The sequence below is a fragment of the Coregonus clupeaformis genome, chromosome 31, assembly GCF_020615455.1.
Source record: "Coregonus clupeaformis isolate EN_2021a chromosome 31, ASM2061545v1, whole genome shotgun sequence".
NCBI classification, from domain to species: Eukaryota; Metazoa; Chordata; class Actinopteri; order Salmoniformes; family Salmonidae; genus Coregonus; species Coregonus clupeaformis.
The window spans coordinates 42,422,148-42,437,425 of record NC_059222.1 but is presented as its reverse complement, the minus strand read 5'-3'; the positions used below and the strand labels follow the sequence as shown (position 1 = coordinate 42,437,425).

The 15,278-nt window shown below is 43.3% G+C and overlaps 1 protein-coding gene across 2 annotated transcripts in view; it reads right to left on the bottom strand.

Moving 5' to 3' along the window:
* The window catches only part of LOC121547742 (vinculin), a 67,039-nt gene that overhangs the window by 16,113 nt on the left and 35,648 nt on the right, over positions 1-15,278 (bottom strand). Inside the window, exons 7-8 of one of the 2 annotated variants that reach the window (XM_041859157.2) lie at positions 5,885-5,978; positions 5,037-5,184 (exon numbers count right to left, since the gene is read on the bottom strand). In XM_041859157.2, the coding sequence (XP_041715091.1) occupies positions 5,037-5,184; positions 5,885-5,978 (242 nt within the window). The remainder of the gene's footprint in view (positions 1-5,036; positions 5,185-5,884; positions 5,979-15,278) is intronic. The other variant, XM_041859158.2, reaches the window with a different exon arrangement.

Sequence of the window (15,278 nt, the reverse complement as noted above, 5' to 3'; positions counted from 1 at the left end):
GGTAGTTGTGTCTTATTTGTTCTCACTATTCCATGCCACACTTATAATTTACATGAATTTATGTTACGGGTCTCATGTCCATCCACCCTAGATGTTTAGAGCCACGGGGTTCGTAACATAAAGTGGGGGCTCGTCCGGGATACTATCTATCCCATGCTACTCATGTAAATTAGTTAGTGTCTGGTTCAGTGTTGAGCTTAGCAGCTGTAACTACCTGTTTTTTTTGTGTGTTCAGTAGTCGACGGCTCGTGTTGCTAGTAGGATGGCTACTTTTGAGTTGGAGGCATTTTTGGAAAACCCTACGTGGGAGGTTTTTGATAATTGCCGTAGAGTGGATCTACAGGCTTTGGCTGACCACTTTTCTGTACCCATACCGAGGGGTTTAGTGAAAGCAGAAGTTAGGGAAGTAGTGTTAGCGATATTGTTAAACGAGCGAGTGCTTGAGTTACCGCCGCCTGAGTCTGCTGCTCCTGTAGGGGATGTGGTTGCTGTTCCTGTAAGCCCATCAGTGTCTGAGGACGAGGCTAAGGCTCCAGCCACATTGCCCCGTTATGACCCACTCTCCCCACTGACTGACAGTGATGCCAGGATGGATGTCCGCTCGACACGGCTCCAAATAGAGGCGGAAGAGCGGGCACAAATCAGGCAAGACAAGCTGGAGATGCGTAAGATGGAACTGGAGACGCGTAGGCTTGATCAAGAACTGGAGACGCGTAAGATGGAACTGGAGATGCGTAAAATGGAACTAGAGGCAGAAACAGCGAGGTTAGTCTCTGCTCATACTATGCCTGCTAGTGAGCCATCCTCACCAGCTGTGTCATCTGCTACGTTTGATATTAGTAGGCAGATCACCTTGGTACCTGTGTTTAGGGAGTCAGAGGTTGATTCCTATTTCAGTGTGTTTGAGCGTATAGCGGTAGCATTGAAATGGCCCGACGAGGTATGGTGCCTATTACTTCAGTGTAAGCTAACAGGTAAAGCCCAAGAGGTTCTGGCAGCGCTACCTCTTGAAGACAGTTTGAATTAAGAGGTGGTCAAAGCTACTGTTCTTCGTGCCTATGAGCTTGTTCCTGAGGCATATCGACAGAGATTTAGGGTCTCATAAAAAGTCTCCTACTCAGACTTATGTGGAGTTTGCTAGAGACAAAGGAAATCTGTTTGACAAATGGCACAGTGCTAGTAAGGTAACTGATTTTAACTCTCTACGGGAGTTAATCTTGTTAGAAGAGTTTAAAAATTGCTTACCCGAACGCATTGTAGTGTATCTGAACAAACAGAAAGTATCCTCACTGTCGGAAGCGTCTGTATTGGCAGACGAGTTTGTGTTGACGCATAAGAGCGTGTTTTCGGCTCGTACGGAGAGCCGGGCTGCGGAGTTGCTAACTTTTAATCCTAGTCGACCAGCAGTACATCCAGCACGCCCAAAAGATGTGCGTCACTGTTTCTATTGTCATAAGGTGGGACATTTGGTTAGTGATTGCTTTTTGCTTAAACGCAAGCCGGGGATGACTCAGCACGCCAGGCCGCCAACGGGTGTTGGGCTGATTCGTACGGTTGTAGGGCCGGAATCAAGACAGAAGCCTCATAGTGAATGTGGTTTGAAAGTCCCTGTCCCAGATCACAGTTATGAACCGTTCATTTTTGAGGGGTTTGTTTCTATATCAGATGATGAAGCGTCTCAGCGTCCAGTTAGAATCCTCAGAGATACTGGTGCGGCGCAGTCGTTCATACTAGCTGATGTGTTGCCCTTGTCCAGTAATACATATTGTGGTTCCAGTGTGTTAGTACAAGGAATTGAAATGGGTTTCGTCCCAGTGCCATTGCACTTTGTGAACGTACACTCTGAGTTAGTCAGTGGATTGTTCAGAGTGGGCGATCGTCCTATGTTGCCAGTAAAAGGTGTGACATTTATAATGGGCAACGATATTGCCGGAGGAAAGGTAATACCCATATTGGAGGTATTGGATAAAAGTGACCAGTCTCTCTCCGAGGAGCTGGCACAGGGTTATCCAGATGTGTTCCCCGCTTGTGCTGTCACACGTGCTCAAGCACGACAAGTGGGTGAAGTGGTAGATTTGTCAGACACGATTCTATTCAGAGAGTGTGACCCAGAGGATAGTTCGGGTGCTACCTCTGGTAAGCTGGTGCAGTCTGACCAACAGCCCAGAGAAAGGAAGAAGGATGTGGAACTTGTTGCTGAAGCAATACAGTTACCAGTTACTCGTGAGCAGCTGATCGCTAACCAACAGGTTGACATTAGCCTGGCTAAATGTTTTTCTAGTGTTGTCTCAAAAGACGAGCTAAAGAAGAAAAACATGGCATACTTCATTGATGGTAATCTCCTCATGCGTAAATGGACATCCCATGTTGACGCTGGCGGAGATTGGAATGCTGTTTACCAAATAGTGATTCCTACAGCCTTTCGACAAAATGTTTTATCCTCGCTCATGATCACCAGTGGTCCGGACATCTGGGAGTCACCAAGACTTATGATCGTGTTTTGCGACATTTCTTTTGGCCTGGTTTAAAACAAGATGTGGCTCAGTTCTGTCGGACTTGCCACACCTGTCAAGTAGTTGGGAAACCGAACCAGGTTATTTCCCCCGCGCCTCTTTGTCCCATACCGGCCATAGGTGAACCATTCGAACATGTGATGGTTGATTGTGTTGGACCATTACCAAAAACAAAATCTGGTAGCCAGTTTATGTTGACAATTATGTGTGTGGCCGCCAGGTACCCAGAGGCCATTCCTCTGCGAAGAGGGGTTAGATAATGTGTTGGCAGATGCTTTGTCTCGTGTGTTTGATGATCTAGGTTTTTTTTTGTTATCCCGATAGAATGATTTGTGAATTTGGGTGTTGTGATGGTACGTGTAGCAAACCATTGTGGTTTGCTCTTTTAAGGGTGGGAGTGTTACGGATACAGGTATCCTGTGTTTTTGTGTGTTTCTCTCCTTCTGCCCTAATCACAGGTGTCCTGTATGTTCCTGATTGGTGGTCGTTGAGGTGTCTGCTGATTGGACCAATCAGTGAACATTCCTGTGAATTGCACCACCTGTTACTCGTTTGTTCAATCACACATCCCATTTTATAAAAACCAGACTTGTGGTTGTTGCAAGAGAGAGACTTTTTGCCATATGTGAGTATGGACACGGTGGTGTCCTGTGTGTTGTGTACGCACTAAGTTGTTGGTTACCCTGTTGGTAACATTATTAGAATATATTTCTTTACCTGAGTGTGGATACTGTTGTATCCTGTGTACTTATTTAATTGCTGAGTACCCTGTTTAGTAGTTTTGTGTGTTTTTTGGGAAAAGGGGGGGTTTAAGCTAGTTGCCCTTGGGCGTACATTACCCGTAGGGAAGAAATCTGTCTATAAACACCAGTTAGACCTGGAGCGGACCACCCACTGTATTTTTGTATGGTAGCAGTAGCCTAGCGGTTCTTCAGGCAGGCTAGATCAGTTTAGGGGGGTTTTACACTATTGTTTCATTTCTTGGGTCCTGCTCAGCCCTTTTTCCCAAACCCTTACCGTGTGTTCATAAATAAACACTTTGTGTTTGACGGTAGTTCATGGTAGTTGTGTCTTATTTGTTCTCACTATTCCATGCCACACTTATAATTTACATGAATTTATGTTACGGGTCTCATGTCCATCCACCCTAGATGTTTAGAGCCACGGGGTTCGTAACACCCTGCTTATTCCCTACTGAATGAATCCCTGCTTATTCCCTACTGAATGAATCCCTGCTTATTCCCTACTGAATGAATCCCTGCTTATTCCCTAATGAATGAATATCTGCTTATTCCCTACTGAATGAATCCCTGTTTATTCCCTACTGAATGAATCCCTGCTTATTCCCTACTGAATGCCTGCATATTCCCTTCTGAATCCCTGTTTATTCCCTACTGAATGAATCCCTGCTTATTCCCTACTGAATGAATCCCTGTTTATTCCCTACTGAATGAATCCCTGCTTATTCCCTACTGAATGCCTGCATATTCCCTTCTGAATCCCTGTTTATTCCCTACTGAATGAATCCCTGCTTATTCCCTCCTGAATCCCTTTTTGTTCCCTAGTGAATCCCTGCGTATTCCCTACTGAATCCCCATTTATTCCCTACGGAATCCCTGTTTATTCCCTACTGAATCCCTGTTTATTCCCTATTGAATCCCTGTTTATTCCCTACTGAATGAATCCCTGCTTATTCCCTACCGAATCCCTGCTTGTTCCCTACTGATTCCCTGCTTATTCCCTACTGATTCCCTGCTTATTCCCCACTGAATCCCTGCTTATTCCCCACTGAATCCCTGCCATTGTCAGAACGTTGACTTGAATGGGGATGTCCATTCTATAGATTATATTTCTATGGTCATTCAGTCATACTGTACCCAATGTTCTTAACACATACAGGTAACTGCCAAAACAAAGGAAACACCTAAATAAAGTGTCTTAAAAATGCGACACCATTCTTCCACGAGAGATTCCATAATTTGGTGTTTTGTTGATGGTGGTGGAAAACACTGTCTCAGGCACCGCTCCAGAGTCTCCCATAAGTGTTCAATTGGTTTGAGGTCTGGTGACTGAGACGGCCATGGTATATGATTTACATAATTGTCATGCTTATCAAACCATTCAGTGACCACTCATGCCCTGTGGATGGGGGCATTGTTATCCTATGGGGGCATAGCCATGGTAGCCAAAATAATGGCCTGCCCAGCATTTCTATACATGACCCTAACCACGATGGGATGTTAATTGCTTAATTAACTCAGGAACCACACCTGTGTGGAAGCACCTGCTTTCAATATACTTTGTATCCCTCCTTTACTCAAGTGTTTTCATTATTTTGGCAGTTACCTGTATATATATACATATACATGGTTAGTTGGTTGAGCATGACGCTTGCAATGCCAGGACTGTGGGTTCGAATCCCGGCTCCACCCATACAAAACATGTATGCACGCATGACTGTAAGCCACTTTGTATAAAAGTGTCTGCTAAATGTCATATATTATTATTTTCTATGTACTGTACCTGGCCCTCATCTCAGAAACCTGGTCAGTGATTTGCCCCAGGGTTTTGGCTGTGCCCAGGATATCCCTCCTCTCCTTCCCAGCACACAGCTCTCCCACCTTCCCAGCCTCATCCAGGATCTGACGGATGGCCTGTTCTCCTGCATCCCCTGATCACCAGGACACAGAGAGCACAGCAAGACAAATGTTACAAACACCTAGAGAGAAAAAGAGGACAACTGGGTCGTGTTCAATTGGCACCAAACAGAAGACAATGGACTGAAACAGGGAGAGACTACTTTGACTCCAATAAAAACAATAGCAGAGGTGTATAAAGATGGCGGCCCTCATGCAGTTACCATAAATTCCTAATTTAGCTAAATTCGCCCTATTACATTGCTCTCCGTTTCTATATATTTTTGTATGGTCATTACCACAGTATACATGATCCCAATTTTAGCTTCAAAAAGTAGATTGTGCCGATTTATTGGCGCATTGAACCGTATCGCGCGCCGTAGTTTAAAAATTCAGTGGATAGTGCTAAAACAATGACGTCATATCTTTATGCATGCCATTTAAAAAACGTTTTTTTTTTATAGATTTTCTTTTTCTATAGTGTCCCCAAATTCAGGGGTTTTCTAACCTCTCCTCGGGGACCCCAGCTGTTTCATGCATTCAAACTATTCCAGAGCACACCTGATTCAGCTTGTCAACGAATCATCAAGCCCTTGATTACGTGAATCGGGTGAGCTAGTTCAGGGCTACACAAAAACAATGAAATGTCTGGGGGTCCCCGAGGAGAGGTTTGAAAACCACGGCCCTAATGAACACGACCCTGGTATATATTGAGGCATTGGGAGGACATGTTACCTGGTTGGGCGTTGGGGTCCCTCAGCCAGCTCTTGGCCTGGGTCATCTTAGAGTCGATAAGTGCCAGAGCTCTCTTCATGGCCTCTGTATCCTTTAGGGTCAACAACAGGGTCAGAGGAGACAACATGGATGAATAACTTATAACTTCCAGTCTAGTACCTCCCCCAAAAAACATATTTGAAAAAGACTGAATGACTGAAATTAGGCAAATTCGGACTTTGTATAACAGCATATACAGGGATTTGTTCAAATAATTGTGTGCACGTGTCTAAAAATGAGGCAATAATGTCCCTAATGATCATTCCCTTTTAGGGTAACCATTCTGTAGTTTAATATACAGTGGGGAAAAAAAGTATTTAGTCAGCCGCCAATTGTGCAAGTTCTCCCACTTAAAAAGATGAGAGAGGCCTGTAATTTTCATCATAGGTACGCGTCAACTATGATAGACAAAATGAGGGGAAAAAATCCAGAAAATCACATTGTAGGATTTTTAATGAATTTATTTGCAAATTATGGTGGAAAATAAGTATTTGGTCAATAACAAAAGTTTCTCAATACTTTGTTATATACCCTTTGTTGGCAATGACACAGGTCAAACGTTTTCTGTAAGTCTTTACAAGGTTTTCACACACTGTTGCTGGTATTTTGTCCCATTCCTCCATGCAGATCTCCTCTAGAGCAGTGATGTTTTGGGGCTGTCGCTGGGCAACACAGACTTTCAACTCCCTCCAAATATTTTCTATGGGGTTGAGATCTGGAGACTGGCTAGGCCACTCCAGGACCTTGAAATGCTTCTTACGAAGCCACTCCTTCGTTGCACGGGCGATGTGTTTGGGATCATTGTCATGCTGAAAGACCCAGCCACGTTTCATCTTCAATGCCCTTGCTGATGGAAGGAGGTTTTCACTCAAAATCTCACGATACATGGCCCCATTCATTCTTTCCTTTACACGGATCAGTCGTCCTGGTCCCTTTGCAGAAAAACAGCCCCAAAGCATGATGTTTCCACCCCCATGCTTCACAGTAGGTATGGTGTTCTTTGGATGCAACTCAGCATTCTTTGTCCTCCTTTGTCCTCCAAACACTGACCATATGACATTCTCCCAATCCTCTTCTGGATCATCCAAATGCACTCTAGCAAACTTCAGACGGGCCTGGACATGTACTGGCTTTAGCAGGGGGACACGTCTGGCACTGCAGGATTTGAGTCCCTGGCGGCGTAGTGCGTTACTGATGGTAGGCTTTGTTACTTTGGTCCCAGCTCTCTGCAGGTCATTCACTAGGTCCCCCTGTGTGGTTCTGGGATTTTTGCTCACCGTTCTTGTGATCATTTTGACCCCACGGGGTGAGATCTTGCGTGGAGCCCCAGATCGAGGGAGATTATCAGTGGTCTTGTATGTCTTCCATTTCCTAATAATTGCTCCCACAGTTGATTTCTTCAAACCAAGCTGCTTACCTATTGCAGATTCAGTCTTCCCAGCCTGGTGCAGGTCTACAATTTTGTTTCTGGTGTCCTTTGACAGCTCTTTGGTCTTGGCCATAGTGGAGTTTGGAGTGTGACTGTTTGAGGTTGTGGACAGGTGTCTTTTATACTGATAACAAGTTCAAACAGGTGCCATTAATACAGGTAACAGGGAGGACAGAGGAGCCTCTTAAAGAAGAAGTTACAGGTCTGTGAGAGACAGAAATCTTGCTTGTTTGTAGGTGACCAAATACTTATTTTCCACCATAATTTGCAAATAAATTCATAAAAATCCTACAATGTGATTTTCTGGAAAAAGAATTCTCAATTTGTCTGTCATAGTTGACGTGTACCTATGATGAAAATTACAGGCCTCTCTCATATTTTTAAGTGGGAGAACTTGCACAATTGGTGGCTGACTAAATACTTTTTTTCCCCCACTGTATGTCTTTGGAGTAAGGTAATGATCTGTCTGTCAATGAGCCAGATATTCCAGCATGTGTTTTGACTTTGAGCGAGGTTGTAATGTTGTCAATGAGCCAGATATTCCAGGATGTGTTTTGACTTTGAGCAAGGTTGTAATGTTGTCAATGAGCCAGATATTCCAGCATGTGTTTTGACTTTGAGCGAGGTTGTAATGTTGTCAATGAGCCAGATATTCCAGCATGTGTTTTGACTTTGAGCGAGGTTGTAATGTTGTCAATGAGCCAGATATTCCAGCATGTGTTTTGACTTTGAGCGAGGTTGGAATGTTGTCAATGAGCCAGATATTCCAGCATGTGTTTAGACTTTGAGCGAGGTTGGAATGTTGTCAATGAGCCAGATATTCCAGCATGTGTTTTGACTTTGAGCGAGGTTGTAATGTTGTCAATGAGACAGATATTCCAGCATGTGTTTAGACTTTGAGCGAGGTTGGAATGTTGTCAATGAGCCAGATATTCCAGCATGTGTTTTGACTTTGAGCGAGGTTGTAATGTTGTCAATGAGCCAGGTATTCCAGCATGTGTTTAGATTTTGAGCGAGGTTGATCTCATACTAGTATTTGCCTGCTTGGGGAATTCATGAAGGTGATGATGACTGATGAAAAATAGCTCAGCATTCACACAGATGAACACATGGATAATGACGTTACATACGGCAAAGACATGACATCCCCATGACCACCACCATTACAGCACCCACAACAAACCTGCAAAAAGCTGTCACACACACACACACACACATCAGATATTATCTGTACCTCAGATGTGCAGCATTGCTGTTATTCATTAACCACTGGCAGCAACACACAGCTGTAAAAGTGCACATGCTGTTTAAATCAAATCACTTTCCACAGTCTTTGGTTATGTTCCAAATGGCACCCTATTCCCTACATAGTTCACTACTTTTGAACAGAGCCCTATGGGTTCTTGTCAAAAGTAGTTCACTATATAGTGAATAGGGTGCCATTTGCGACTCAACCTGTCAATATGAGTGTGTTTTTTCACATCATAAAAAAGCCCATCTACTGTGACTGTCCATTGTATCTCAATCTGAGGGGATGTGAATACAACAATCTGTCCAAGTCGAGAGACGGCTTCACTCGACAATGAGTCTATTCATCAGCAAAGCGTTGGGACAGAGCTGCTATACAAAACATGTGGCAGAGTGAGAGACACAGGGAGATGGTTCAGGGTTGGGTGATAGGCTACAGTGTCCTTGTATGTCCTTTGAATGGCTTTACGCAGTCAATTACTTTTTTACTCCGTGAAGGACATCTATCCACATACACAAGTGACTGTTCTGCCTGATACAGCTCATGTTCAAAGCTTTAGCATTCGTCCTTCGGGGACAATAAAGATCTACTCCATTCTACATAATATTCTACATTCTACTGTCTGCATCACTGAACTAATCATTTAACTAAACAAAGGGAGGACACTGCAGCAGCAAACAACCCTAAAGACTCTTATCTTTGAATGAATTCTATGCAAATGTTGCAAAATGTTGAAAAATATCTGGTTTGTATGTTACGTAATAATGTTATGCCTTGAAGACAATTCCTTCTTTCTAAATTATTTTTTGGGGGTCAAAGAAAGGATGCAATGATGACCGGCATGTTTGTTTGAATAGGTTATCCATTGGTGGGATTTCCGAGAGTATTAAACGGAAGATTGAGCAAAGTCAAAGTTGAAATGAGGAAATAGCTGTCTGTTGGTGCTATCAGCCTGGAAGTGAACAGCAGTGTGAAGTGAAGTCCCAATGGAACCCTATTCCCTATATAGTGCACTACTTTTGTTCAGGGCCCATAGGGTTCTGGTCAAAAGTAGTGCACTATTTAGAGAATAGGGCACCATTTGGGAAGCATCCCAGGTTTACTTTACCAAGTGATGAAGCCAACCTGAGAAGTGGGCAGGTGGTTTGAGAGGTGGAGACAGAAAAGAGTGACCAATGGTTTTACAACACAAGCAGACAAACCCTCTGTAACAGTAAACTCCATCCATCCAGTGAAGGGCTCTTGTGTTGGGGATTATTAGTATTGGGGATCATGTAAGGTGAGACGACGTTAGAGTATACAGCGCATTCGGAAAGTATTCAGACCCCTTGACTTTTTCCACATTTTGTTACGTTACCCACTTTTTTCTAAAATGGACAAAAACATAACAAATCCTCATCAATCTACACATAATACCCCATAATGACAAAGCAAAAACAGGTTTTTAGAAATTGTTGGTAATTTATAAAATAAAAAAAACAGAAATATCACATTTACGTAAGTATTCAGACCCTTTACTCAGTACTTTGTTGAAGCACCTTTGGCAGAGATAACAGCCTCGAGTCTTCTTGGGTATGATGCTCCGAGCTTGGCATACCTGTATTTGGGGAGTTTCTCCCATTCTTCTCTATAAATCCTCTCAAGCTCTTTCAGGTTGGATGGGGAGCATCGCTGCACAGCTATTTTCAGGTTTCTCCAGAGATGTTTGATCGGGTTCAAGTCCGGACTCTGGCTGGGCCACTCAAGGACATTCAGACTTGTCCCGAAGCCACTCCTGCGTTGTCTTGGCTCTGTGCTTAGGGTCGTTGTCCTGTTGGAAGGTGAACCTTCGCCCCAGTCTGAGGTCCTGAATGCTCTGGAGCAGGTTTTCATCAAAAATCTCTCTGTACTTTGCTCCATTCATCTTTCCCTCAATCCTGACTAGTCTCCCAGTCCCTGCCGCTGAAAAACATCCCCACAGCATGATGCTGCCACCACCATGCTTCACAGTAGGGATGGTGCCAGGTTTCCTCCAGACGTGACACTTGACATTCAGGCCAAAGAGTTCAATCTTGGTTTCATCAGACCAGAGAATCTTGTTTCTCATGGTCCGAGAGTCTTTAGGTGTCTTTTGGCAAACTCCAAGCGGGCTGTCATGTGCCTTTTACTGAGGAGTGGCTTCCATCTGGCCACTCTACCATAAAGGCCTGATTGGTGGAGTGCTGCAGAGATGGTTGTCCTTCTGGAAGGTTCTCCCATCTCTACAGAGGAACTCTAGAGCTCTGTCAGAGTGACTATTGGGTTCTTGGTCACCACTCTGAGCAAGGCCCTTCTCCCCTGATTGCTCAGTTTGGCCGGCCGGCCAGCTCTAGGAAGAGTCTTGATGGTTCCAAACTTCTTGCTGTAACGTAACAAAATGTGGAAAAAGTCAAGGGGTCTGAATACTTTATGAATGCACTGTATATGGAACCTAGCTAGATCTGTGAGCAAACAACCACTGTTTTTACACACTGACAATATCTCAGTACTGGAATCACTCAATTATTTTGACCACTTCACGATTTGAGTGCCTTTCTGAAATGGGTAAAAATCTAAAATCGCAAAATATGTACACTACTACTGTAGAGATCATTATTAAAATTCCCACTGCCTCTGGGGCCAGTTTCCCAGACCCTGAATAAGCCCAGAATAAGCCTGGACTAAGAAGCATGCTCAATGGAGAATATCCTTTGAAAAGTACTTTTAAGTCCAGGAATAGGCTTAACCTGTATTCCGGAAACTGGCTCCTGATCTTACAGGAAAGCAATATGACTGAGAGAGGAGAGCTAAAATCAATAGCACATGACTCAGCAGTACTCTGGATCAATAGAACACCTAAAGGACAACCTATCACTGACATCTATAGTACAGGAGAAGAACATCCTATCACTGACATCTATAGTACAGGAGAACAACATCCTTTTACGGACATCTACAGTGAGGGAAAATAGTATTTGATCCCCTGCTGATTTTGTAAGTTTGCCCACTGACAAATACATGATCATTCTATAATTTTAATGGTAGGTGAGAGACAGAATAACAACAAAGGAAATTCAGTGTCCAATGTCAAAAATGTTATAAATTGATTTGCATTTTAATGAGGGAAATACGTATTTGACCCCTCTGCAAAAAAACATGACTTAGTACTTGGTGGCAAAACCCTTGTTGGCAATCACAGAGGTCAGACGTTTCTTGCAGTTGGCCACCAGGTTTGCACACATCTCAGGAGGGATTTTGTCCCACTCCTCTTTGCAGATCTTCTCCAAGTCATTAAGGTTTCGAGGCTGACGTTTGGCAACTCGAACATTCAGCTCCCTCCACAGATTTTCTATGGGATTAAGGTCTGGAGACTGGCTAGGCCACTCCAGGACCTTAATGTGCTTATTCTTGAGCCACTCCTTTGTTGCCTTGGCCGTGTGTTTTGGGTCATTGTCATGTTGGAATTCCAATCCACGACTCATTTTCAATGCCCTGGCTGAGGGAAGGAGGTTCTCACCCAAGATTTGACGGTACATGGCCATCGTCCCTTTGATGCAGTCAGGTTGTCCTGTCCCCTTAGCAGAAAAACACCCCCAAAGCATAATGTTTCCACCTCCATGTTTGACGGTGGGGATGGTGTTCTTGGGGTCATAGGCAGCATTCCTCCTCCTCCAAACACGGCGAGTTGAGTTGATGCCAAAGAGTTCGATTTTGGTCTCATCTGACCACAAGACATTCACCCAGTTCTCCTCTGAATCATTCAGATGTTCATTGGCAAACTTCAGACGGGCCTGTATATGTGCTTTCTTGAGCAGGGGGACCTTGCGGGCGCTGCAGGATTTCAGTCCTTCACGGCATTGTGTGTTACCAATTGTTTTCTTGGTGACTATGGTCCCTGCTGCCTTGAGATCATTGACAAGATCCTCCCGTGTAGTTCTGGGCTGATTCCTCACCGTTCTCATGATCATTGCAACTCCACGAGGTGAGATCTTGCATGGAGCCCCAGGCCGAGGGAGATTGACAGTTCTTTTGTGTTTCTTCCATTTGCGAATAATCGCACCAACTGTTGTCACAGGTGTATTTTATACAGGTAACAAACTGAGATTAGGAGCACTCCCTTTAAGAGTGTGCTCCTAATCTCAGCTCGTTACCTGTATAAAAGACACCTGGGAGCCAGAAATCTTTCTGATTGAGAGGGGTCAAATACTTATTTCCCTCATTAAAATGCAAATCAATTTATAACATTTTTGACATGCGTTTTTCTGGATTATTTTGTTGTTATTCTGTCTCTCACTGTTCAAATAAACCTACCATTACAATTATAGACTGATCATTTCTTTGTCGGTGGGCAAACGTACAAAATCAGCAGGGGATCAAATACTTTTTTCCCTCACTGTATAGTACAGGAGAAGAACATCATATTACTGGCATCTATAGTACAGGAGAAGAACATCATATTACTGGCATCTATAGTACAGGAGAAGAACATCATATTACTGGCATCTATAGTACAGGAGAAGAACATCATATTACTGACATCTATAGTACAGGAGAAGAACATCCTATTACTGACATCTATAGTACAGGAGAAGAACATCATATTACTGACATCTATAGTACAGGAGAAGAACATCATATTACTGGCATCTATAGTACAGGAGAAGAACATCATATTACTGGCATCTATAGTACAGGAGAAGAACATCATATTACTGACATCTATAGTACAGGAGAAGAACATCATATTACTGACATCTATAGTACAGGAGAAGAACATCATATTACTGGCATCTATAGTACAGGAGAAGAACACTCAGATCAAATATGTCATTCCATTCTGTTAACATCACTCACACTCACCTAGCGCATCTAATATAGTAGCACTCCTAGTTTACTGCAGCACTGATCTACTACACAAAAAGAAACATGGACAACTGCATGGCACAAGACTGTCATCATCATCATCATCATCATCATCATTGTCAACACACAGACAGAGAGCTACCAGACATGCTGCTGTTGAATGCACAACCACACAACAAGGTAGGTAGGGGGCGAAAGATGTAGGCTTACCTTCTACAGGGAGGAGGGGGGGGGGGGAGAATGGTAAAAAGAAAGGAAGAACAAAACATATACAAATGTTTAACCAGACATACCAACGGAAAGAAAGAGGCAACGGAAAAATAGTAAGAAGCCTAGTAAAGAAGATGTCCACTACCATTCAAAAGTTTGGGGTCACGTTTTTGAAAGAAAAGTATGTTTTTTGTCCATTAAAATAACATCAAATTGATCAGAAATACAGTGTAGACATTGTTAATGTTGTAAATGGCTATTGTAGCTGTAAACGGCTGATTGTTCATGGAATATCTACATAGGTGTACAGAGGCCCATTATCAGCAACCATCAGTCCTGTGTTCCAATGGCACGCTGTGTTTGCTAATCCAAGTTTATTATTTTAAAAGGCTAATTGATCATTAGAAAAACTTTTTGCAATTATGTTAGCACAGCTGAAAACTGTTGTGCTGATTAAAGAAGCAATAAAACTGGCCTTCTTGAGACTAGTTGAGTATCTGGAGCATCAGCAATTGTGGGTTCGATTACAGGCTCAAAATGGCCAGAAACAAATAACTTTCTTCTGAAACTCGTCAGTCTATTCTTGTTCTGAGAAATGAAGGCTATTCCATGCGAGAAATTGCCAAGAAACTGAAGATCTCGTACAACGCTGTGTACTACTCCCTTCACAGAACAGCACAAACTGTCTCTAACCAGAATAGAAAGAGGAGTGGGAGGCCCCGGTGCACAACAGAGCAAGAAGACAAATACATTAGAGTGTCTAGTTTGAGAAACGGACGCCTCACAGGTCCTCAACTGGAAGCTTCATTAAATAGTACCCGCAAAACACCAGTCTCAACATCAACAGTGAAGAGGCAACTCCGGGATGGTGACCTTTTAGGCAGAGTTGCAAAGAAAAAGCCATACCTCAGACTGGCCAATAAAAGGAAAGAGTTAAGATGGGCAGTCTGAGATGTGGCTTTTTCTTTGCAACTCTGCCTAGAAGGTCAGCATCCCGGAGTCGCCTCTTCACTATTGACGTTGAGACTGGTGTTTTGCGGGTACTATTTAATGAAGCTGCCAGTTGAGGACCTGTGAGGCGCCTGTTTTTCAAACTAGACACTCTAATGTATTTGTCCTCTTGCTCAGTTGTGCACTGGGGCCTCCCACTCCTCTTTCTATTCTGGTTAGAGCCAGTTTGCGCTGTTCTGTGAAGGGAGTAGTACACAGCGTTGTACGAAATCTTCAGTTTCTTTGCAATTTCTCGCATAGAATAGCCTTCATTTCTCAGAACAAGAATAGACTGACAAGTTTCAGAAGAAAGTTATTTGTTTCTGGCCATTTTGAGCCTGTAATCGAACCCACAATTGCTGATGCTCCAGATACTCAACTAGTCTCAAGAAGGCCAGTTTTATTGCTTCTTTAAATCAGCACAACAGTTTTCAGCTGTGCTAACATAATTTCTAATGATCAATTAGCCTTTTAAAATGATAAACTTGGATTAGCAAACACAACGTGCCATTGGAACACAGGACTGATGGTTGCTGATAATGGGCCTCTGTACGCCTATGTAGATATTCCATGAAAAATCAGCCGTTTCCAGCTACAATAGCCATTCACAACATTAA